We start from the raw sequence: 24,534 nt of genomic DNA, 5'->3' as shown, positions 1-24,534 counted from the left end.
GTCAAGGTGTTGTCCAGGCTGGGCCGTTACCTGGAGGCTCTTGGGAAGAATACGTTTCCGAGCTCATGCAGGCTGTTGGCAGTTTTCAGATCCCTGTGGGTGTAGAACTGGAGCATCACTTTCTTTCTGACTGTGGCATAAGAGCTTTCATCACCTCCTGGAGAAAAATTCCTTGGCAAGTGGCCCCCTCTGTATTCAAAGCCAGCAAGCACTGTTGGGCTTCAAATCTCCATCTTCCTCTTCTGCTACCAGTCAGAGAAAACTCATTGCTTTCAAAGGTCTCATGTGTTTAGATCAGGCCCACCCAGGCCATCTCCCCTTTGCCATATAAGTAAACATTATCATTAGAATGATATCTCTTCCCATTCATAGTTTCCCCCTGCCCTGCCCAACCTCAAAAGGGAGGTAATCATATAAGGATGAAGGTTAGGGGGGGGGGCGGGGGGGGGGAGTCACTTAGAATTTTGCCTTCCACACTCTCACAGAATAAATTCTACCCGTGGATGACAGTATTGGCCCATACCCATGAAATTTCTTCCTGCTTGTGATCTTCCTGAAAATATGAATTTATAAACCTTAAAGAAGTCCTCTTGTCTCTGTAATTTTCTGTTTCCTCTCATGCCATTGTTTTCCTGTTTATTTTGGTGGTTTGCTTTCATCTAGCAGGATTTCTTCAAATGTCTGGTGGTCCTTGGTTGACTCTTCTTGGTTGAGTAATAGCTATGCAGGAATCTCTCTCTGCATATCTAAGGATTCCTGGAGATACACACATGTTTCACATGCGGCAAGTTTTCCTTTAGGAAGAGCAGTAGGAGGTGCGGGGAGCCACTCTGCTGAGGGTCTCCTAAAAATCGAAATAAGATGACTTTATTCTAGGGGGCTACACCCATATGAGGAATGATAGATGTGGCCGTTAAAAAAAATGACCATGAAATTCTCTGACATTCCTACCACTGAGAATTGCGGTTCCATGTCCCTCCCCTTGAAATAGCTTCGGCCAATGGAATATGGTAGAAGTGACACAATGTACCTTCTCAGGTGAGGTCATAAAAGGCCATGCAGCTTCTGCCTCACGGATCCCTGGTACCCAATCACCCTGAGACCACCACGCCACACGGGGAGGCCCATCGGGGGGCATGCTAGCCCAAGTCCAGGTGTATGATTCCAGCTGCCAAGTCTCCCGCAGCCGGAGAGGTCTCAGACATCATGAAGCAGAGAAAAGCCAGGCCCACTGTGCTCACCTGAACTCCTGACCCACAGAATCCATGCATATCATCAAATGGTGACTGTGTTAAACCACTCTCTTTGGGGGTTGTTTTTGACACAGAATTAGTCATCAAAACAACAGACAGGAGATAGCTTCTGACTCCTCTCCTCCACGACCCCCCACACATCTGTAGCAAATACATTCCGGTTGCACAGCGCCCTGTGACCATCACACGTGCAGTAAGCTGGTCTCTGCACAGCCACCTCTGAGGGCACCTTCAGAAGGGCACATAAGCCCCCTGGGATCACACACCACACCGGCCAGGCTAGATATCCTGGTCTGGTCAGGGCCCCGTGCTTCCCTGAGAGCTTGAGACTTCCAAATGTGGGAAGACAGGAAGGGGGGCATCTAATCTCTGGGTAACCTCCGCTGTCATTTTGAAAGCTTCCAGACTCCCCTATACTGGTCAGGCCTCTACCTGCTGCAGGTGATGGAAACCCAACTCCAACTGGTTTTAGAGCAAGACGTTATCCCTGTAGGGCTTGGGCAACAGCTCCATCCAAGGACAGGAGGAATAGCATCAGCCTTCTCTCTCTGCAAATCCAAGACAGGCTTTCTCCATATGACATAAGCAGCACCTGCTGGCAAAGCAAAGCATGTCCCACCAACCTAGTGACCCCCCGGAGAGAGGATTTCCCCTTCACATTGAAGGGAACAACCTAACTGCTTGCTTAGGTCCTGTGCTCTCCCCTGGGCCATCATCAGGGGGTCAGCCCACCCAACGTGAGTGGGATAGGTTGCCCCCAAGAGAAACGTGTTCCATTAAAGGAATTCACTATCCTGCCCATCAACTTCAATTTCTGAGGTCAGGCACACACCGGAGAACCACATCTACCCCTCTCAGAGAACTGAAAGGAAGGGGAAGAAGCCAAAAGGGAGAAAAGACAGCCACCCCACTCCCCTACTACTCAGTCCCTGAAGAAAAGGGTTCTGGGCTTCCAGAAAGGTACACTGTCCTGGCTCCCCACCCCTCGCTCAGGTCACCAAGGTCCCACCCTAGTCCCCTCATGGCCTTAGATGCAGCAGCTCAGACAGAGGTGCATCTGAACAGAAGTCTTGAAGGGTCCCAGCCAAGCCTCTTGTCTTTGCTTCCCTGGACACTGGAAAGCCCCCCTCCCATAGCTGGAGGAGGTTCTCACTCAGCAGGGGCCTGGAGTGTAGGGGAATTCAAACCCTGGTTTCCACACTGCAGGTCATGACTCATCATGGGTTGAGCTTTTGTTTGTTTTAATGAACTAGATAAAATAGGGTGAGATTAAAAAATGCAGTAACAGTTAAGTACTGGTTCATGAAAGTGTGTGTGTGTATGTGTGTTTGCATGTACACTGGATTCCTCGCTGTGGACTACAAGCTAGTTTTCAAAGCACTGAGTTAGAGGGTTAGAATTTTTAATGGGCTTGAGCACTGAGGCCACTGAACATGCCCCCAGTATTGCCAGAGGGAGCCCACACAGTAGGGTGCTCTGCTCAGGGATTCTGATGAATGAATGAATGAAGAGAAAGAAAGGGGACCTCCTACTGGCCCACTGGAACCCTGAGAAAGGCTGCAGCAGAAAGCACAGGACACACACAAACAGTGAGGGAGCTGTAATCTGAGAGAAGCCAACTCAGACTGTGTGGGAATACTTTCTATCCACAGCCACAGAAATACCTCAGCAAAGGCCACGGATTTTTAAAAATAACCTATTTATACTTTAAAGAAATAGAGGAATTTCTCTGGTGGTCCAGTGATTGGGACTCCGAGCTTCCACTGTGGGGAGTGTGGGTTCTATCCCTGGCCAGGGAACTGGAATCCCACATGCCATATGGCGTGGCAAAAAAAGAAAAAAAGAAAAAAGAGAGAGAGAGATGCAAGCCATTCACCTCTGTAAAATGAAGAACCAAGATTAAACTGAATGCTGATGCCCTGTGTTGAGGTGGCCACGGACTGCCAGCACTTCCTCACTTCACAGCGCTGGGAATACATGGCACAGGGCTGGAGCTAGCCATACTCACAGCAATTTAGCTATATCCCCCAATTTAAATACGCATGCCCCTTGACCCAGTTACAGCACTTCTAGGACTCTGCCTCATGTGAACAGATATATTAAAAATCTACACGACTGCACAGATATCTGTACAATAATCTATGTTGTGGTACTGTTTGCAACAGTGAGAAGTTGAAAAGAACCAAATAGCCATCGATGGAGGAGTTACATAGATGATGGTACATCCACAAAATGGAAATAACTATGATGGAACAGATAAAATGGATGAGGTAGCTCTGTTAGGTAACAAAGAATGTCACATGGTTAAATGAAAAAAGCAAGTTGTAAGAGAGCATGTAAAACACGTCCCAAATTTTAAAACATTTCCACATACATAGAAGCAATGTGCTTCCACAGCTCCTGAAGCAACCATCGTGGTGCCTGATGGCTGCATGTGGTGTGACTCTTTAGGAAATGAAAAGTGTGTACTTAACACATTTTTGCACTGTTGGAATTTTTACAACTAGCATGAATTTTATAATCAGGAAAAATTAAATAATGAACAAGGATCATAAAGCTTTATTTAATAAATATAACCAAAAATTCCAAAATACTTTATTCCATATGTAGCCAATGAGGGAAAGAAAAAAAGTTAGAAGGAAATGTTTGAAGAGATTACGTGAAAGGGTCAGGTGAGAGGGAGGAGGATGGGGAAATTCAAGCAATAAAAGTTAAGTGGAGACCAGAGGGTGCTCAGGGCCTTGAGACTCTCCTCCAAGCACCACCTTTCATGGGTCACATCTCACAGGGCACTGAGGGTTTTCATTCCTCCTTGGAAATGATGGGAGATGCTGGATTGACATTTGCTGAATGAATGAGGACTCCAGGAATTTGGAAATCCTCTCAAAACCAGGGTGTCTCCTTTTTTTTCTATGCCCATCAGAATTGCCTTATTTCCCCCCTAAAATAAAGTATCTGGCTGGACAACCGTAAGCTATGTCAGTGAATAACATAACTTTTCTGAATAGACCTTAAGATCCTCAAGGTCACTCATATTAAACTAGGTCTAAATGTCCACCTGCCACTGAAATACTAGGTTCTGTTCCGATGCCTCCAAATCACACTTGAAAAGAGAATTTACTTCATAGTTCATATTTTTCAAATTCATGGGGAAAGGACAGGAGGGTCAGATCTGGTCGTGGGGACACCATGTGGTGAGAAGCCAATAAATCAAAAAAAGGAAGGTGTCTGGGCCCCCGGCAGGGGGAGGGTGTGCTCTGCCCTGGCACAGACCAGTTAAGCCTGGATAAACCCACACGGTGTTGGACCACCAGGAAAGGGGACCTGGCCAAGACAATCCTACACACAATGGTGTCCTGAGACAGGTGTGCATGTTACAAAGTAGGTGGCAGCATGGGGGCCCACTGGGGACTCCCAGAAAGACTTAGTGGACACGGCTGCCAGGGGCCAAAGCTCTCTTGGGCTGACTCCTCACAGGCCAATTCTAGTTTCTGAGAAGAGAAACTGCTAAAGATCTTTTGCAGAAGCAAGGGGGGCCTGAAGCCTTGCAGGGCCTCCCTGAAGGCTCCAAGGAGCGGCAACAACACGGAATCCAGTCACAAAGCTCGTTCATCCACTCTTTATTAAAGCTAGGTCCTCCTGCCGACAGCTGTGGGCCGGCAAGGGGCGGCTGGGGCCCAGGAGGGGTATCGAAGGTCTGTACTCAAGGGCTGTGTGCCAGGCAGGACGGGCATGGACCAGGGCCTGGCCACGCAGGGCCGGCCCACCTTGCCCTTGGCTCTTCCTGAGGCTCCTTCCCACAGCAGGGAGAGAGAAACCAGCGACAGAGCGCACCACCCAGCACCACCGGCACTTCCTTGGGAGCCCGTCCTGCTCACCACCCCAGCCCACCCCACCCTCACCTGGCCAGGCTGATTCTCACCACCACCATCCAGGTCTTCCTTCCACCCCAACTCCTGTGCCTCCTACCCGCCCAGCCTCTAGCAGCCTGGCTGCTGGCCCTCAGGCCCCAAGGCCATGCCTACACTAAAACAGAAAGAACTAGGTCTAAAAGGGAATGTGGTGGGTTCAAAATTTCAGTTTCCTGGCCCCATTCACACTGGCCCAAAAGGCATTAAGGGGGAGGGGGGTGTCTTGCAGGTCACCTGGTGGCTTGAAACAGCCCAGCCTGGAAGGCCGGGTGCTGGCCAGTTGCGTGCTTTGCATAGTTGGATACTTGGTCAGTCACTGAGCCACGGGCTGAGGTCTGAACCCCCAGAGGTGGACCACCACCCAGACGGCCCGGCCCGCGGTGCCTCCACCCACTGCCCACTCTGTGAGATGGCAATCTAACCAGAAACACTACTCACTTCTAGTGTAGGATAATAACAGAAGCAGTTAAATGAACCCGCGGAGGTCATAGGGCCCTAATCATGGGATGTCAGAAATGATCCTGCTACCAACCTCTTATCAGTTTACACTCAGCTATTAAATCTAGATGAGCAACGGGCTCAGAAGAGCAGGGCCCCGTGTGTCCACCCGCTCAGGGAGAGGTGGCAGCCAGGGAGCCCAAGGTTGGGCCCTGGGCTGCGGGGCTCCCCAAGAATCTCTGAGTATGCCGCCTCCAGCAGCCCGAGGTGGAAGTACCAAAGGACTCAGAGAGGAGGCTGAGACTAAAACCCACATGGCCTGGCTGCTCTGGGAGCTCAAGCCGGGTGAGGTGAGTGAGCCACTCTGGAGAATAAGGCTTCAAACTCCCTGGGGACCCTGCAAACACCTGCAACCCATCTGCCTGGGGCCACAATTTGGTTTCTGGCTTTTTCTCCTCCCTCCAGATTCTTCGGGCCACGCAAGTGATAGAAATAAATATCCACAGTCACAGAATAAAAGCTTTCCCAGCTGCATCTCCGCTTCCCCCCGCCCCGAATTAGGGAGGAACATCGTCCTTTGAAAACCCACGATGCTTTCCCTCGCCACGTACACAGTCCTGAAAACTTTCTGGACATACTCGAAAAGTCCCTGAAGTCTCCCGCTAAGGAATGGGAAGCAGTGGTCAACCAAACCCACTGGAGTAGCCATATGCTCTGCCCTCGACCACCCCACCCTCCCTTGATGCAAGGGCTTCCCCTTCCCCGCTGTAATACCCAATTTCTAACTCACAAGCCACCTTTCCCCCGGGCCACCCAAATCGGAATCCGAGTAAAATAAATAACATCGCCTGCCATTCCTACCGCTTGGCCTCACCGCATCGATCCAGGAATGTCGCAGTCTCTTGCCGGGGTGGCCGCCCCCTGCCCCCATCTGCTCCGCGTGCAGCTCTCCTCTCCCCCTGCGCCCCCCGCACGGCCATCCGAGCTCGGCGGCCGATTCTCTAGGGCCGGGCAGGAGGGAAGCCCGAGGCCGGGGGGCGGTGCACCGGGGCTGAGGGGAAGGCACCGCACCAGAACTGGGACCCTCAGCCCCCGGAGGCCAGAGGAGGAAGGGGCCGGCGCCCGAGCCGCCCTGGGGAGGGGCCGGTGGCCTAGCGGGCTGCGCCTCCGTCGGCCTGGGGCCCTCACATGATGCTCTCCTCGTAGGCGCCTGAGGGCCCCGCGAACGCGGCCGTCGGCTCGGAGCCGAAGCTCGTTCCGCCAGCGAACTCCAGCAGAGTGCTGCCGCGCTCCGCGGGCCCGGTCCCCGCGCCCGGCGGCCCCTTAGCGGGCGCCTCGGCCTTGGGTGCGGGGACCGCCGGCGCCTGGCCGGGCGCGCCCGCCGCGCCGCGGTGCGTCTTCATGTGGGTGAGCAGGTGCGAGCTCTGCGAGAAGCGGCGGCCGCAGTTGGCGCAGGCGTAGGGCCGCTCGCCCGTGTGCGTGCGCTGGTGCGTCACGAGCACCGAGCGCTGCGAGAAGCGCTTGCCGCACTCCGGGCACGGGAAGGGCCGCTCGCCCGTGTGGCCGCGCCGGTGCTTGGCCAGGTTGGAGCGCTGGGCGAAGCCGCGGCCGCAGTCGGTGCAGCGGAAGGGCTTCTCGCCCGTGTGCGTGCGCCGATGCCGCTTGAAGTCCGAGCTGTGGCCGAAGCCCTTGCCGCAGTCGGGGCAGCGGTGCGGCTTCTCCTCGGCGTGCGCCCACTGGTGCCGCGTCAGCGCCGCGCTCTGCCCGAAGCGGCGGCCGCACTCGCCGCAGGCGTAGGGCCGCTCGCCCGTGTGCGCGCGCCCGTGCGCCGTCAGGTGCGCGCGCCGGCTGAAGCCCGCACCGCACACGCCGCACACGAAGGGCTTCTCGCCCGTGTGGCCGCGCACGTGCGCCGCCAGGTGCGAGCCGCGGGCGAAGCGCGCGCCGCACTCGGGGCACGGGAAGGGCCGCTCGCCCGTGTGCGTGCGGCGGTGGCGCGCCAGGTGCGAGCCGTACACGAAGCTCTTGCCGCAGTCTGCGCAGCGGTGCGGCCGCTCGCCCGCGTGGTAGCGCTGGTGCTTGGCCAGCGCCGCGCGGCGCCCGAACGTCTTGCCGCAGTCCGAGCAGATCCACGGGCTCTCCTCCTCGGCCAGCGCGGCGGGCGCGGGCTCCGCCAGCAGCCCTCCGACTGCAGGCCCGAACGCACGCAGGCCGCCGCCGCCCCCAGGCCCGGCACCGCCGCCGAAAGGGTCGCAGGCCAGCCCCGCGCCCTCCACCAGAGAGAGCCGGCCCCCCAGGGGCCCGGACAGGGGGCGCCCGTCGGTCGGCAGCCGCTCCCCGAAGTCCGGGAGGCCCAGGATCGGGAAGCCATCCGGGTGGAGCCAAGACTTGGGGTGCATGGGGAAGTGGAAGCCGAGCGGGTGCGAGGAAGGGCCTTCGCCCTCCCCCAGGCCGTTGCCTAGCCCCAGAAACCGCCGGTCCGGCTCGGGGTCGTCTTTGCTCCTGGGGTTGGGCGCCTCCACCGCCGCCTCTCTCGCCTCGGCCTCTCCGTCTGCTTCGTCGACCTCAGGCCCCTCAGGCCCGGCCTCGGCCTCCTCGGACCCCGCCGTGGGCGCTGTCTCGCAGGGCTCCCGCCGAGGACCGCCGTCGCCGCCAGGCTCCGCGCAGCCGCCGCCCCGTCGATGGCGCTGGAAGTCGGCGCGGAGGCGGAAGGCCTGGCCGCAGTCGGGGCAGCAGTGGGGCCGGTCCGCCGTGTGCACGGCCTGGTGCCGCGCGAGCGCCGAGCTCTGGCTGAAGCTGCGGCCGCAGTGCGGGCAGGGGTAGGGCCGCTCGCCCGTGTGCGTGCGCTGGTGCGTGACCAGGTAGGAGCGGCGCCCGAAGCCCGCGCCGCAGAAGGCGCAGCGGTAGGGCCGCTCGCCCGTGTGGATGCGCCGGTGGGTGACCAGGTGCGACTTGTACACGAAGCGCTTGCCGCAGTCCGGGCACGGGAACGGCTTCTCGCCGGTGTGCGTGCGCTGGTGGATGGCTAGGTGCGAGCGGTACACGAAGCCCTTGCCGCACTCGTCGCAGCCGAAGGGCTTGACGGCCGCGTGGTAGCGCTGGTGCTTGGCCAGCCGCGACCGGTGCGGGAACACTTTGCCGCACACGTCGCACGTCGTCTCTGGCCGCCCGGCCGGAGCGGCCACCGCGGCCGGAAACGCCCAGGGCGCCAGTAGGCTCCCGCCCGGCTCCCGGCCCGGCAGAAAGGGCTTCACCTCAGACCCCTCGGCCAGGACTCCGAGGCCACCGGGGTCGAGACCCCACCCCTCCGGAGTCTGCGCGGAATCCGAGTCGTCGGGGCCCCAGGTCCCCGGCACATCCCCCACGCCGTAGGCCGCCGACCACAGCCCGGGGGGCTCGTTCTCCTCCTCCGCCACCTCTGCCAGGAAGTCCTCGTCGTCCTCCTCCTCGTGGTCCTCTATGTCTTCGGTCCAGAACCAGGCCCCTGAAGGCGACAAAGGAAGGCCAGGAGAGAGAAGTGAGAAGAGGCCTTGACATGAGCAGCTTACAGGCTCCGGCTCCTGTCAGGTGCGGGTTTCCACGCGAGCCAGGCTCTCCGAGCACGCAGCCCGGGGTCAGGGCGCCTCCATTCCATTGGGAGCAAGAGAGGTGGTGCTCGCCTACTCCCCCAGTTAGGAGGAACTCTGCAGACAGCAGAAATGCACACACAGGTGTCCCGCTGAGGAAGGCTGGGGTTCCTTCACCTCTTGGACTCTCCTCAAATGGCCTCAACTAATCCCTTTTCTAGACCTCCAACTCCTTCCAGGGCTTGCCACCCTGCTGAGGAATAGGGACACCAACAAAGTGGGTGACCTTGCCTGTGGATTCCTGTAAGACCCAGTGCCAAGCCCAAAACAGGGGTCCAGGGCTCAGAGAAATGAAGAGATGCCAGATCTGTTTTCCCCAAAGCCCCTTGTCTCCCAGCACCAGCCTGGCCCAGCCCGGCCACTGAGGTTGTGCCTTGTAATACCTAAGCTTTGCTCAGTATCCCTCCCCTTCTGGGTCCCCTCTCCACCAGCTTCAGGCTGGCCAGCGGCCAGGGGTCTCCCTCCCACCCCCAGAGCAGAACCAGGAAAGGCTCTCCTGGGCCAAGGAGAGAGGGGCCTGTAGGCCCCAGATCTCTGCACGCCCCTTGACAGGCTCCAGTTAACTGTGCAGGCACAGACCAGCCTCCCCACTAAGCCTCCCTGAAGCTTGGCTTTTTCTGAGCAGTTATGCACTTGGGAAACAGTCCCAAATTGACTAAAACTGGGTGAACTGCAAACATCTTCCCATCACAGAAGGTCAAGGACCTGCCTGGGGGTCCTGCAATTCCATCCCTCCTCCACCAAGCAGCACTCTGACCTCTCCCTTCAGTGCGGAGTGTGGACAGGGAATCGGTTTATAAACAGAGTGATGTGCCTGCCATCGTGATACACCTAGGAGGGAACCGGTATTTACAAAGCGGGCACTAAGTCACACGACGAACAGAAAGAAAACGGTGTGGCCCCCGGCACACACACAGCTGTTCCAGAGCACCTGCGTGCCGACCTCCTCAGGTACACTGTGCCCTGCGTGTGTCTACTGTAGCCACGTACCGTGTAGTCCCCCTCAGAATCCCAGCCCCTGGAAGGTTCAAGCTCCCACACGGGGTAAGAATCCCGTCTCCCACCCCTCCTGGGTCCACCACCAAGGCTGTGGCTGGTGTCAGCTATCACCTGACAGAGTGAGCCTGGATCACTAAGTCCTGTCCCCGAGGAAAGGTCGGGGCCCAGGAGGGCCACCCATCCCTGCTCAGTGCTGGTCCTGTGTTCTGTATGGCATCCCACACATCCGGTGATAAGTCACGTGGGAAAACACAGCACAGTGCTGAGTGACGTAAAGCCAGACACAGAACTGCATGGACATGATTTCTGCTGTGAAAAAAACATGAAAAAAGGGATACAAAAATGGGTTATTTTATTTTTTCATGCTTTGCAATACTTTCTAAGTTTTCTGTAGTTAGCAATAATATACTATTATAGTAAAAATAAACTAAATAAAGGACAGTGGTTTCCTGTTACTAAGCTGAATTTACCTCCAAATGCCACCTACGGCGAGTGAGTGATGATAAGTGGTTAAACAGCAGGGAAAAGGCCCAGCTCCTCACTGTGAAGGCTGGTGCACCCCCAAGCAGGGCTGGTGGAGGGACTGGCAGTTTGGGCGCATGGTCAGATTAGCTGGAAGTTCTTCCAGTGAGTCTCAAAGAGGCTTTTCCCTCAGACTCTGGTGAGAGTCTTGAGTAGTTTTAATTGGAGACTCCCTAAGGCACGGGGGATTCAAGCTGGGGAACAAGTACAATGTCTTGGTGGGAGGACGCACCCCAGGACCCAGCCAAGGGTCAGTGAGCACTTGCTGGATAGAAGCGGACACCCGGGCCACACAAGGGTCTGCCAGCTGGCAGCCTCAGCGACTCAGAGCCTGGGGACAGGCCAGGTCCCAACACCTCACCCACAACACCTCTTCCTTGGGGTCTGAGAGCAGCAGAAAGCCCCCCACTTGGGGAAGTGATCCTCTGCCCTGCCCCACCCCCAGCGTCAAACAACGGTGACCTCTGCAGAGGCGGCCGATCCTGGGGAGGGGGCCTAGGGACTTCATCACTGGCTCTGGAACTGGTATGGCCACTTGTCCAAGAATGAGAAAATACTAAACATACAGCAAGTTGGTGGAGGCCACCACTGACACCGAGTGATGGACATAAGGGCGTCCAGGTCCCGGGCAGTCAGAGCTGGCTGTACCCCGAGACAGGATCACTGGGAGTAGCAGGGCCACCAGAGGGGACTCGGGGACAGCAGTCTGCCTCAAGGCCAGGCTCTGTTCTCATCTTCTGCCACCAAAGTGGCCCAGGGTCTGGAGGTCTGGGCACAGGGTGGGGGTGTCCGGTGTCAGGGTTACTCCTGGCGGCCGTGGGGACAGGGTTCCCAGGGGGCTTGCTAGCTCCCGGGTGCAAGCCTGTTTTGGATCCAAGTGAGGCCCCATCAGCAGGTCTACTCGTGAGACTGGAGGCGGGGCAGAGGAGGCGTGCGACAAAGGGGTGGCAGGGCTCCCTCAACAGTGGCTCAGAAGGTCAAACACAGCTGCCTCTTCCAGAACCCATGGCAGCGAATGGACAAGCGGACCCTGGGGTTGGGGGGCTTGCATTTCCTCTCCCTGAGACACCCACCCCTAAGGACTCCGACACTGGGTGAGGATCAGCCAGGTCAGGGCCAGTGCTCTGAGCCTGATGACACTCCTGGGGGCCGGCCAGTGGCCTTGTGAGCAGACACCCGAGGCACCTCTGGTAAGTGCCCTATTCAGGCAGGAAAGAAAGGCCTCACCTGGGGAGGATGAGGCTCTGCGGCCACACGCCTGGCGCACCTGCTCCCTGAGCTGCTGGGAGGCCAACTGAGGGCTGCTCGGCGGCCCAACACACTCTGCCCAGAGAACCGAGCCACAGGTTTCTGACTCCCACCCCAGAGCACCCTCTGCCCTTGTCCTGTCCTGTCCCAGGCCTGGCCCCACGGGGAGTCAGCTGTGGGTCTGCTCTGAAGAACCCCTCCCTGAAGGGCCCGGCCACAGCACAGGGCCTGGAAGGTGGTCGTGTATGGGAAGCTGGCACTTGCTTCTTACCCTCCGGCCAGACCCTGAGACTCAGGGTGGGCTTAGGGAGAGCCCCGCCCCCAGGGACAAAGGCAGGACGTGGACAACAGGCTGCCCAAAGCTGCAGGAGGGCTCCTTCCTCCTGGTCGGGCTGCCATCAGCAGCCCCGCCTTCCCCCTGAGCAGGAATTCAGTCCCCCGGGAGGTGGTGGCTCCCAGCAGAGCAAGGTTTCTGCAATGGATCTATCCTCCCTGCTGCAGGGTCCCCAGGCTGACACATCTTCCAGGAGGGGTCCTGCCCTGAGCTCCTCTCCGCAAGCGCTGACCGTGCTCACCAACCACTGGATCCTCTCGCTTTGGTGTGCCTTCCCCTCTGATTGCGTTTTAAACGTTCTCTTTCTCCTTTCCTGTGTAATGTCCAAGGCGGTTCAGTCCTGCCTGTCGCACCTCTCTTCCACGCTTCACTGTCAGGGGCAGGAACAACAGTCAAGGAGGGGGACCGTCGGCGAGCACCGTGCAGACGGCACAGGTGTGAGCAACACACAGCGCTGCTCTCACAGCGTCTGCTGGAGGAGGCGGGCCGGAAATGGGGGAGTCGAGCACCTAGGCAGGATCGCTCCAGACCTCGCTGAGGGTTATGGATGCAGGGACGGGCTGGAGTGACGTGGGAGACTCCCAACGTCCAGGTGGTCAGAGGACACGCACGCGTCAAGTGGGACATAACAGCTGAGCCAGCCACATGAAGGTCACGCCAGGCAGAGAACACAGCAGGTACAAAGCCCTGAGGCCAGTGAGAGCTTGAAGAGAAAGGCTGTCGGTGGAGTTGAGCCTGAAGAGCTCAGGGTGTGTGAGGGGCACGGGCCCCCAGGCCACAGAGGGTCCCAGATACTGTGCTGAGTGCCCAGGGAAGCCTGGGGGTTGGGGGCAGCCAGCAGCTCAGGGACGCCTGTGGCCGCATGCCTGACAGCCTCGTGCCTGCCTAGGCCAGGGGAGGGGCGAGGAAGGCAGAGAGACAAGGACCACTCGGGCCCCGGCTAGGCCCACCGCGTGCCAGGGACGCTGCAGGAGGGGCCCCAGGTACGAAACATGGTACCACTTCAGGTTCAGTTCACTCTGAGATGCCCTCAGATACCCAGGTGGAGACGTCAAGCAGACGGTGGGACAGACAAGCTCAGGGCTGGAGAGAGAGGCTGAGAACAGGCAGGTGAGTACGTATGGCACTGAAGGCCCTGGCCCCAGCCCGGGTCACCTGGAGAGAGGACAGAAGAGGACACAGGGATGTTCTGGGGCTTGCAGACATGTGCAGGCAGCTGGAGAAGCAGCTGGGAAGGCAGCAGAAAAACCAGGGGCACATGGGGTCCATCGTGCAGAGCAGAAGAGCCACCGCAATGAGGGACCAGGGCCAGAGGACCAGGCCGAGGTGGCGAGGGCGTCCTCAGGGGTCTGTCGTCAGCCCCAGGAAATAGGGCTCAGCCACGCACAGGCATCTGCCAGGGAGTGGGGAGCCTGCCACCTCAGCCAGGTGAGGAGAAAGGGGGTGGGAAATGGGGGGAGGGTCCGCAGAGGCGAGGCGCAGGAGGACCAGAGAGCAGGAGGTGGTGGCCGGGCCGCAGCAAGGAGGCGCCGGGGCAGCTGAGTGGGTGGGCGCACTGGGCCACCGTCCAAACCTTAGATGCGGCCCAACTTGTTAAGAAGCAGAAGAGAATATGCGTGTGTTCTGCAAGACTATGATCCAGAAATACAGAAATTCTGCCTGACTCAGAACAGCATCCGTCCTGCCCAGACCTGGCAAGTCTCATTTCTCACCTGGCTCAGCGGTACAGAAGTGAACGCAGGGAGAAAAGGGGAGGGGGGCATCTGGCAGACAGGCTGCAGTGCCAGTGAAGAAGGAAGACCTTGGGTGGGTGCGCTCTGCCCGAGCAGACCCCAGCCTGTGCTGCCACGGCCCCTCCTGGCAGACGGGCGACGTGGAGACTGTGCCTGGACCCTGCACCCGCCTGGGCTCCGCAGGTGGGGTGGGGGTGGGGAGCACTCCAGGCTCACCAGCCCCGGCAGGTGACAACCACAGGGGAAGCGGGGGTGCTGGCTCAGCTAGCCAGCCCCTTCCGTGAGCTGGGTGCATTATGAGGACCACCCAGGCTCGCGCCTGCAAAAGAATCCACCCCAGCAGCCTCCAAGCAGCATGGAGAATGGGCGCACATCCAGACCGTGTGTGGAGGGACTGGCCAGTGGAGCCCCTTCATCTCCAGGCAGCTTTTCAGAGCTGTGCCCATAAACAGAGCACACCTCCCACTAGACCCTCTGAGAAACATCACCCACATGCCAGTCTCAGCCTGCAGGCAGCAGCAACATTGCTTGCCAGCCAGAGCCCTCCCAATAATGAAGGCCAGAAGACATTCCAAGAGGGTCCCAGAGAATGCGGAGACCTAGGGCAGGAAGGCCGCCCTGCGCACAGGGGAAAGGAAGGCCTGCGGCCTGCGCCCACAGTGGGCAAGTGACTTGGTCACTACTTCAGAAGTGGATCTCCACCACCGTGAAGTGAGGCCAGCAATCCCTCCCTGCTACTTCATGGAGCTGTTATGAGCACGGAACGTACACGGGAAAATACCCTGAAGAGTCCATGTGTAGGTACAGCACTGTCTGTGTTTTCCTGTATGTTATTTTAAAGCCTCTACAAGCTGCTCCCAGTCTATCCAGGCACACGCGTGGCACGAGACATCCAGGATCCCACACTAGGCTGGCATCAGCCCAGACGAAAGCCAAACACGTGCACTGTGCAAGGGCCTTCACTGAACCTTCTGACACACGGGAAACAGCTCACAGACACCCACAGAACCAGTGATCCGACGGCCTCAGATGGGAAACTACAGGTTTTGTTCAAACTCTTTATTCTCCAGAGGAATAAAAATGAGGCCCAGAGAGCGGGAGGAACAGGGCCAGAACCAGTCAAAGGTCTCAGGAGAAATCCGCCACCCTGAACGCTTCCCGTATGGATCTCTCCAAAATCTCCTCTCCGGAAGGTCCAGGGCTGCCTGTCCAGGCCCTGACCCTGGACCTCCAGGGAGAAGAGACGGCCAAATGGACAGGGAAGCCGTTCAAGTCCCGGGAGCCGGAAGGCCAGCTCCAGCACTGCAGGGCGACGGTCTGCCCCTCCGCTGCCTCTGAGCTGGCAACGTGACAACTGACTCTCACACACACCTGACCAGAGACTCAAGGCAGGGGGAGGACATCATTTTTAAAAACTCGTAACAGGAAGCTTTAGGTTCTCTAAAGACTCCCCAGCCCTTGGACCTCCGCAGACTGGAGCCAAGAGGAGCCAACCCACACAGGCAGAAGTGAGCCCTCAGTGCCACTCTGTCCCTACAGAGCCCCCAAAAGCACAGGCCAGCAGCGCCGCGGCCGCAGTGGAGAGCGGAGGCACAGTGTGGCAGAAACCCCCCGAGACGTCACGTCACGCTCACCTGTGTAGACGCCAGTGACGATGTCTCCCTCCTCGGGACGGGGGCTATCCGGGACCCAAGGTTCCTCTCCTTGCTCCAGCCGGAAGATCAGATCCGGCTTGGGGATTGGGTATCCTGCCCCGGAACAAACAGATGGCAGCTGCAGGGCTGTGCCTGCAGGCCCCACCCTCACCCGCACAGCATGGCCACCACCAGCTCCTCTCTCTGTCCTTTCCAGTACCAGCGTTCTCCCATCCCCACCTCCACTGGGAAATCCCACGCTCCTTTCTCTCTGGGGCCCCGCCCCCAACCCCCAGCTCCCCGCCAAGACCCCTCCACACACTGCCATCAGCAGGTTGCCCACCCCTCTCCTCCATCACCTGACTCCTCACCCCTTTAGGCCTCTGAGGAGCGCAGAGCACAGAGACCAGAGCTGGGCTGGCAGATGCCCAGAACATGTCCGCTGGGTCACGGAGCTGCTGGGCCATCGCGGGGCCCCCAGGACACACCCTAGCCCAGAAGCCAGGTTGGTCCCTAGGGCTTCCGGGGAGGTGGGCTGGCTCCAGCACCCCCTCTCCAAGGCCCTGGGACTCCAGAAACCACCCTCAGAGACAGCTAAGCCCCCGGCAGCCACGGCGCCAGAATGCCTTTTGGGGACGAAAGGCTCTGCTCACCCAAGGACACCAGGATCCCATAGTTCTCCTGCATGACCTCCTTGTAAAGCCCCTGCTGGCCCACATCCAGCCTTTCCCACTCCTCCAGGGAGAAGTACACAGCCACATCTTCAAAGGTCACCAGCCCCTGGAAAACAAAGAACCCTGGCCATTGCCCTACACTGCCCTGGGCAAGGGGTGGGGCGTCCCACGAAGAGAGGACAGGAGGTGACTTCAGTGGGAACTGAGCTGGCCCTGCCATGTGGTGCTCACAGGGACACAGCCCAGCACCCCAGCACCTGCAAGCCTAAAAACCCCTGATGGAACGCGCTGCTTCCAAGCCTTGCCACAGCCCCGGGAGGCAAGGGCTCCATTCCCACCCAGAGATGAGGAAGGCAGGCTCAGAGAGGGAGAACGCTCAGCTCCGACAGAGCAGCTGTGCTGCATGGCCACCTTGCCCCCTCCTGCTCCAACGTCTGCCTCAAGCCCGCAGTCACATCAGTGGTGTGAGGGTCCACACCGGGGTGGGCACGTGGCACCGAGTGTGGGCACTGGTGCCTGATCTGACGGGGCTCAACAGGACACCAGAGCCTGGACAGGTGACAGGCACTCCAGGTAAGGGCACAGCCTGACCTCGGGGGAAAGCCAGGGCTGACGGAGCTGTGCAGGCCGCAGGTGAGCGGGTGGCAGGCAACACGACAAGACATTCCAATGGCCTGGGAAGGGTCGGGCCCCAGGAGAGCAGAACCACATCCCATGGGCTTTGCGCTGGAGATGCCCAGCAGATTCCCACAGCCGCATCCTGGCTCATAGCCTGGGCTCGGCTGGAGGACCCCAGCTGCCCGGCCAACAGGGGCCTCCAGACAGCAGGTGCCAGCCCCCTGGGGAAACCCTGCTTGGTTAACTGAGCCCCAATACGGTCTGGGTCTCTCACCTGAGACCCAGATGTCAGGGAATCGTCCTCCTCCTCTTCCTCCTCCTCTCCCTCCTCGTCCTCGTCCTCTTCCTGATCGAGATCCTCACCCCTCGGCATGGCTGGAGCCCGGGAGGCCTGCAGGGCTGAGAGGAGAGACCTCTTAGGGGCCAGCCTTTAGCATCGGGCCTCACTGCCCTGGCCGATGTCTGTCCATCCAGCTACCAGGGTGAGCAGCCCCTGGCCACTCCTCCTTTTCAAAACCTGAGCCCGGACCCTCCAGCTCCACCCTGTTGGGTCAAAGAGCTCTTCCCGGCCTGCCCACCCAATCCCCCTAACTTCCTCCCCAAAGACTAGCTCCTTTTTCTTACTCTTTTCCTGGAGACCTGCGTCCCCACCACAGCTAAGGTGCTCCGGGGTCTCCGACGCTGGACTCCGCTCTTCCGCCACCACCTCCTGCACGTCGTTGTCGTCCTCCTCCTCCTCCACCTGCCGCACCGGCCCTGCCTGCACTCCGTCCGCCTGCAGCTCCTCTGCCACGGCCTCGTCCTCCTCCTCCTCCACCACCATCACCTCCTCCTCCTCCGGCTCCTCCACCCTGTCCCCCTTTTCTTCCTCCTCTTCTTCCTCCTGACTAGGATCACATTCCGATCCGTCCTCCACCCTCTCCAGCTGGGCGGGTGGGGAGTCCGGAGCCGTGTGCAGGGCCGCCATCGTCTCTGGAAGGGAGCCTCAGCTCGCCCTGAAACACAGACAGGCGACGATGGGGATAAGCCGCCCCCGCGCTCTACCCTCCGCCAGCAGCCCTCCGGGGGAGGCGGGCTGCTTTGCCCCTCGATACAGTAATGGCACCAGAGCTGAGGCAGGAATGGAGCTCCTTCCACAGATCTCACGTGGCACAACCTAGATTCCGCACCCAGAAAAGCTGCCGAAGAGCCCCTCACCGTGACCCCCATTATGCGGCCTCAGCTCCTTCATGAGAGCGACAGGCCTGGTGTGAACTGCCATGCTTTCTTGGATTAAGTCAGAGGTTAATCCCAGGTTTTTATCCTCAAGGATGTGCAAGAAGCAAGTATAGGCCACACGCCCGAGGGTGAGGGTGGCCCGTGTAGCTGAAAGGCACAGCTGTAAGGAACAGCCCACCTGATACACGGGCGGGGCGGAGGAGATGCTCGTCCAGTTCTGAACATGCACAAACTCGGAGGCAGCGAGCGTGGGAGCCGAGGTCTAAGCATAGGTGGGCCAGGGAACTGGTGCAGCACGAGGGGTAGGGGAAGGTGAGACCACCCTGCTGGCAGGGCCCGCTCTGCCAAGCCAGCAGCTCAGGCTCCTTCCAGCGGGAAGTGGCCCTGAGCAGGCACTACCCCTGTGCCTCCTCACCCCTCGCTCCGTCCAGAGCATCTGGAAAAATCTCCGCTGATCACAGAGATCTGGTTCATCGCTAGGCCAGCAAAGGTAAAATAAAATGTCCTGTGACAGCTCTTCACGTGTGGGGATCAGAGAACCCTAAGGGTTGACGTGTCAAAGCCCCAGAGGCTCACACTGTCCTACTCTCATGTCGATGTCTGAGACAGCTCAGCCCAGGCACTCAGGGGAGACACAGCCAAACCGCCCCATAAGCGCCCAAGGCTGCGGACCCAACGGGGGCGAGATGCTGCAGGTCCTGGGGCCACTCTTCCCTCCCAGCTGCGCATCCTTCACCAGCCCCAGTGGAGTCCCAAGAACAAGACAGAGCCATGGGTTTTGACGAGGCAGTTTCTGTGGCTCCTTTTTGAGTGCAAACCTAAGAACAGACCCATCAGCCAGCATGGCCCCATCAGTCTCTGGGACCTGAATGTGGCCACTTTCAAAGGAAGCCAAACCTACTACAAATACAGCAACCCCAGAACCCCAGGAAGAGAGCACAAACCCCAGAGGATCCTGAGATGTCAGGCCACACAGGACCACAGGCCCATCCCAGCTCATCCAGCTCTACCAGCAGACAGCATCTGCCACAGAACCCCTAAAACAGGATGGGGCCCCCACGGAAAGAGGCCCCAAGTCAGGAGAACAGTTCAGACCACAGGGCACCTGTGAGAACTGCTCAGTGGTTAGCTCTTACTCCACAACTCATTTTCTGAACTGTTTTGAGCCGCTGCTTTAAAATCACCGTTTTGAGTAGCACAGACATATATATACTACCAACTGTAAAACAGATAGCCAGTGGGAAGTTGTTGTATAACAAAGGGAGTTCAACTTGAGGATGTAAGATGCCTTAGAGGACTGGGATGGGGAGGATGGGGGGGAGTCAAGGGAGGGAGGGAATACGGGGATATGTGTATAAAAATAGATGATTGAACTTGGTGTACCCCCCAAAAAATAATAAATAAATAAATTTTTTAAAAAATTAAAAAAAAATAAAATAAAATCACCATTTTACCAGTGAGGGAACTCAGAGCATTCACGTGGCTCCTCCCAGAGACCAGGGCCTGAGTCCAGGGGCAGGGGCGCATTGGCACCCAGAAGCCACCTCTGTCCCGACTCTCACGCTGACCCCATTCTAGATCCGGAATCACTGACCCGAAGGTTCAGGACACAGAACTACGCCCAGAAGGACCACCCCTGCCTCGAGCCTCTCCCAGAGCCTGCTTCCTCAGTCTCCACAGCTCTCTGGGCATGTGAAGGTGCCTGAGCTGTAAAAACATGTGTGCCACATGTCACCTTAGCCACCTGCAGCAGGATGTAGCCCAACCCAGCACTTGGGGCGTCGAAAATGCTCAGCAAAGGTTTCCCAATCGCCACCCACCTCAGGCCCAGAGGGAGGCTTTTCTCACCCAGGCCTCAGGCTGCAAATTCAGGCTGAGCCCAGACACCACGCAAAGCCCAGCAGAGCCCCTCCTGCCTGGCGCCCTCCCAGAGCAGACTCCGGCAGGCCAGGCCTGCTTCCGCAGCCCCGTGGCTTTGGAATAAAGTGGCCCCATGCTCGTTCCACCTCAGGACCTTTGCACGTGCCATTCCTGCTCTCTGGCACTCTCCTCCCCTCTTCCTCACTGATCTTTTGGAGGCAGCCCCGGGCCCGTATGACACACAGAGCTCCCTGGACTCTGCCCTCGTCAGCACCACACTTTAGCACACATACGGAATTGCCTGCCTGTGTCCCCAGCACACAGCCAACTCCAGGAAAGAGGCGTTCCCTGTGCTCATCTCTGGATCTCCTGCGCCAGACATGCAGCGGGCACCCCAACAGTTACTGAAGACATGACTCTAAAGTCTGCGGCCAATGCAATTTATTGTATGTCAATTATATCTCAGTAAAAGTTCTTAGAAAGAAAGGAAAGAAGGAAGGGAAGGAGGGAGGGAGGAAGTCTGTGGTCAACGTGATGAACGTGAGATTTTTAAAACAGTATTTTGGCCCTACTGTCAATTCCAGAACAGACTGACTGCTGTTGACGGTCCTTCTGACTGGAACCCACTGGAGAGTCTGCCTCTAAACAGCTTAGGACCTGAGGTCCCCTATCCCAAGAGGTGCACCTGCTGGTGACTTGAGGAGGGAAAGACCCAGCAGCCGTGGAGGTGGGTGGGCAGTCACCCTGCAGATGGGATGGGGCCTAGCACAGCCAGACACCCCATACACCCTGACCCAGCATGCAGAACAGAATGGTTCTGAAAAACAGGCTTCAGTAACTTGGGCACCAGGTTCCTTCTGCCTCCCCAGGCCAGGTGCGTGCTGGGCATGCAAACCCCACCCAGACCTGCACACTCTCCTTTCTTCTCTTTCCAGCCTGCCAGCCCACCTGCAACTCACCTCCTGCCATCCAGCTCAGGATGCCACAGAAAGTCATGCAAACAACCCGACCAACATAACCCCGCAGGTCATCCCAGACCATTATTTCCACGGTGGGTGGGGCAGGGATGCACCCTAGGATACAGTGCTGCAGAATTTACATGGTGGGGGGGGAATGACAAGATGCCTGCCTCGCGAAGAAGGAAGGACCACGCAGACACAAAGCAGCAAACTTAGAAAACTTTCAGCAACTCTCCACTGAAGTCCCATATCCAGGGAACCTACATAGAGAAGTAAGAGAAATGTGTGGGCGCAGGTGGATCTATGCCCCTTCCTTCCCTCCGATGACCTCACTGACCACACCCGTTATTCAAGGCTTTCCAGGCTTTCATCTCCTCCCAGAAACCTTCCTTTCCTAACTACCAGGATCTTCACTGTTTGTCCACGGATTTGGGCTCCCCTGCTCTCCTGGGTTTACTCCTGGTGCCTGTGGCCACGGGGCCAACCCTGCTGCCCAAGGGCAGCCCCTCGCCTTGCTGGTCAGCTCCCCAGGCCTCCCAACACTTGTTCAACCAAACCCAGTACCAAGATCTCCCCACACAGGCACAGCTAGGGGCCTGACCCTGCGCGCGCGCGCGCGCACACACACACACACACACACACACACACACACACACACACACACACCACCCCCCCCCCCCCCCCCCCCCCCCCGCCAATGGGTCCTCCACCAAAGGCCAGCCTCTCTCCCACCTCTGTGGCCACATGAGGCAGCCCAGACCCCATCCAACCCCAGGAATGAGTTCCCCAACCTGCCTATGGCAGTAGAAGACTCAGCATAGCAACCCACCGGGGCCTCCATTTGCAGACGGAGGACCCAGGCAAGGCCCCCAAGGTCACTAAGCAAGCTCGAGGGGGCGCCAAGCCAAGCCATCTCCATCCCTCCAGGGGTCCTATCGGGCTTCCACCTCCCGCAGAAGCCAGGGCCGGGCCGTGACAGCCCCTGGGGATGGGTGTGTCCCCGGGGGCGGCCGCGGCCCAACCCCCGCCCCTCCGGCCTAGACGGCGGCGGGCACCTCCCAGAAGTCGCGGGTGTGCGTCCTCCCAGCCCGCCTACTCCGCGCTGCCCGCCCGGACTGGCTCTGGGGGTCAGAGCCCGCCCCCATCGCTCAGGCCAGGGCGGGGGTCCACGGGCCGTGCAGAGCGTGGGCGCGGCTGCCGAAGGCCCGGCCAGCGCGCCGCTCAGGCCCCCGCAGACCCAGGCCCGGCCCGCCGCGCGCCCCTGCCTCCCCGCGGCCTCCCGCGCCGGCGTCGAGGGGCGGCGCGACCCCGACCCCACGCCCGCGCCCGGCCCGCCCGCACCTGCCGCCCGCGCCCGCCTCCCGCCGGCCCCGCCGCCCACTCTCCGCGCCGCCCACTCACCGCGCGCGCCCGCCGCCGAGCCGCCGCCGGACACCGGGGCCGGGCCGGGGCCTGCGCGCCCCGCGCTACACAAAGTGACGGCCCCAGAGCTGCGCGGCGGCGGCGCGTGGGCACCGGAAGTGCCGCCGCCGGGCTCCGCCCCGCCGGTGCCCACGGGGGGGCACTTCCGGTCACGCGGGGTCCAGCGCGGCCCCCGAGGGGGCGTGCGTGGGGGGAAAGGAAGCTCCCGGGGTGCGAGGGTGCCCTGGGCCCGCGCGCTCCTGTGCACCGCGACCCCGGCCTTGGGCACAGTGCGCCCCGCCACGCCGCCCCAGGACCCGAGCCCCCCTCTGGGGGCCCCGCCCTGCCCCCGGAGACGCCCGCGAGGTCCCGCGGCTGGAGCGCCCCCGCTCCCCAAACCCCGCCTGGCCTCCTCAGGCAACCATGATTCAGGGAGCGCTAGACCCGGCCCGGCCCACCCGGGCCTCGGGACCGCCCCCCCAGGCCCCGCGACGGTGGAGGGAGGCGATGATCCCTATGGGGGGGTCTCGTGGAGGCGTCCGGCAGGCCCGCGTGCCCTCAGGTGTGGGCGGGGGCAGGGTGCGATCCCTGCTGGTGATGGGCCCGCAGGACTGGAGCAGGTGAGCCGGACGCCCACGGCTGGTGCAGGGCCCACGGGGTAGCTGGGTGAATGCAATAAAGGCCTCCGATCTGGAGGTTTTAGGAGTCATCTATGGGAAGGGCCCGTCTCAGGGAAGGGAAGCGTTCCCCCAGCAGAGGGAGGCAGGAAGGATAGATGGAGGAGGTGTGAGAATGTGAGGTTGGTGGACGTAGGGGACATCCGCAGCCGTCCCTGAAGCCTGCCTGCGCCCCACCCCCATCCACCACCCTGCAGGGGCCGCAGCTGGGGTCTGATGGTGAGCTCTTGCTCCCACGGAGGTTGGGCCCTGCTTCTTCCCCAGCTCCCACCCCTTGGGTACCATTATTCTTATGTTTTCACTAGTGCCCCCAGCCTCAGGACAGGGCATCAGCATCCCAGCCTGACTGGGCTCCCGGAGGGGTCACACCTGCGTGAATTAACAGCTTCTCTGTTCCAGAACCTCAGCACCTGGCTGGGGAGCTTCTCAGGCCCACAGGGAACTCAAACCTGCCCGCAGAGGAGTGCTGTCCCCGCCCCAAGCCTTGCCTTCCACAGCCCAAAGCACCTGTTGTGCGCCCTGCAGCTGAATCTAACTCCTCACAATGATTGTGTGGCTCTTGGTGTTTTTAGAATGGTTTAAAATGAATAACTAACACTTAGGGACTTCCCTCGTGGTCCAGTGGCTGAGTCCAAGCTCCCAATGCCGGGCACCCGGGTTCCATCCCTGATCAGGGAACTAGATCCCACATGCCGTGACTTTTTAAAAAAATCCCACATACTGCAGCTAAAGACCCCACATGCCACAGCATGCCACAGCGAAAATCCCACATGGGGCAATGAAGACCGGGTGCAGCCGAATAAATAAATATTTTAAAGTATATATAAAACTAACACTTAAAAATTGAGGGTCTCTCATTAAAAGATGGAAAAAAAAAATCAGAAGTTCTGCCAGCGTAGAGCCTGTGGTTTGCAGGGCCCTGGTCGGGAATCTGAGACATGACCAGCCCCTGTGGATGAGCCTGGGCTTTGCGGTGCTGCGTGCTCCCCCCATTCCCCCACCTTTCTGCAGGTCCACTTCTCCATGGCACCCCCTCTCTGGTCCTGTGAGCCTCTGTGCTTTGGAACCCTGGACCTCTCCCCACCCTTCCCCCCAGATGGTTCCAATGAGAAGATCCGAAGGTGAGATAACTCACAAGAGAGGCAGAGGCCAGGTAAAGGGGAGCAACAGGAATGGAAGCACCAGAGACTGGCACCTGGACCTGAAGTGGGGGGTCAGGGAAGGATGCTGTGGGGCCTGCAGAGAGCTGGAGGCATGGAGATGGCATCACCTGGTGGGAGCTGGGATTGTGGGGGACGGGTGAGACTCCTCCAGCCCTGTCCTCCCCTCTCCAGCCCTGCCTGTGCTGCCCACTGGTCAAATCCTCACCAAATGTTGGGGGCAGGGGAGACCAGGCGATGCAGTCAGAGTCGGGGCCCAGAGCCAGGTA

At 59.3% G+C, this 24,534-nt stretch overlaps 1 protein-coding gene across 1 annotated transcript; it reads right to left on the bottom strand.

The window, feature by feature from the left end:
* Positions 1–3,815: 3,815 nt before the first annotated feature.
* On the bottom strand, positions 3,816–22,566 carry ZNF316 (zinc finger protein 316). The gene is made up of 6 exons (XM_057750451.1): positions 22,429–22,566; positions 17,615–17,985; positions 17,265–17,389; positions 16,352–16,478; positions 15,699–15,812; positions 3,816–9,086 (listed from the first exon to the last, which is right to left on the bottom strand). Exons 2-6 carry the CDS (start codon positions 17,955–17,957, stop codon positions 6,787–6,789), a joined length of 3,009 nt encoding a protein of 1,002 aa, XP_057606434.1. The 5' UTR covers positions 17,958–17,985; positions 22,429–22,566; the 3' UTR covers positions 3,816–6,786.
* Positions 22,567–24,534: the final 1,968 nt, after the last annotated feature.

The sequence above is a fragment of the Hippopotamus amphibius genome, chromosome 9 (assembly GCF_030028045.1).
Source record: "Hippopotamus amphibius kiboko isolate mHipAmp2 chromosome 9, mHipAmp2.hap2, whole genome shotgun sequence".
NCBI lineage: Eukaryota > Metazoa > Chordata > Mammalia > Artiodactyla > Hippopotamidae > Hippopotamus > Hippopotamus amphibius.
The sequence above is the reverse complement of the archived record's forward strand: the minus strand, read 5'-3'. Positions and strand labels throughout refer to the sequence as shown.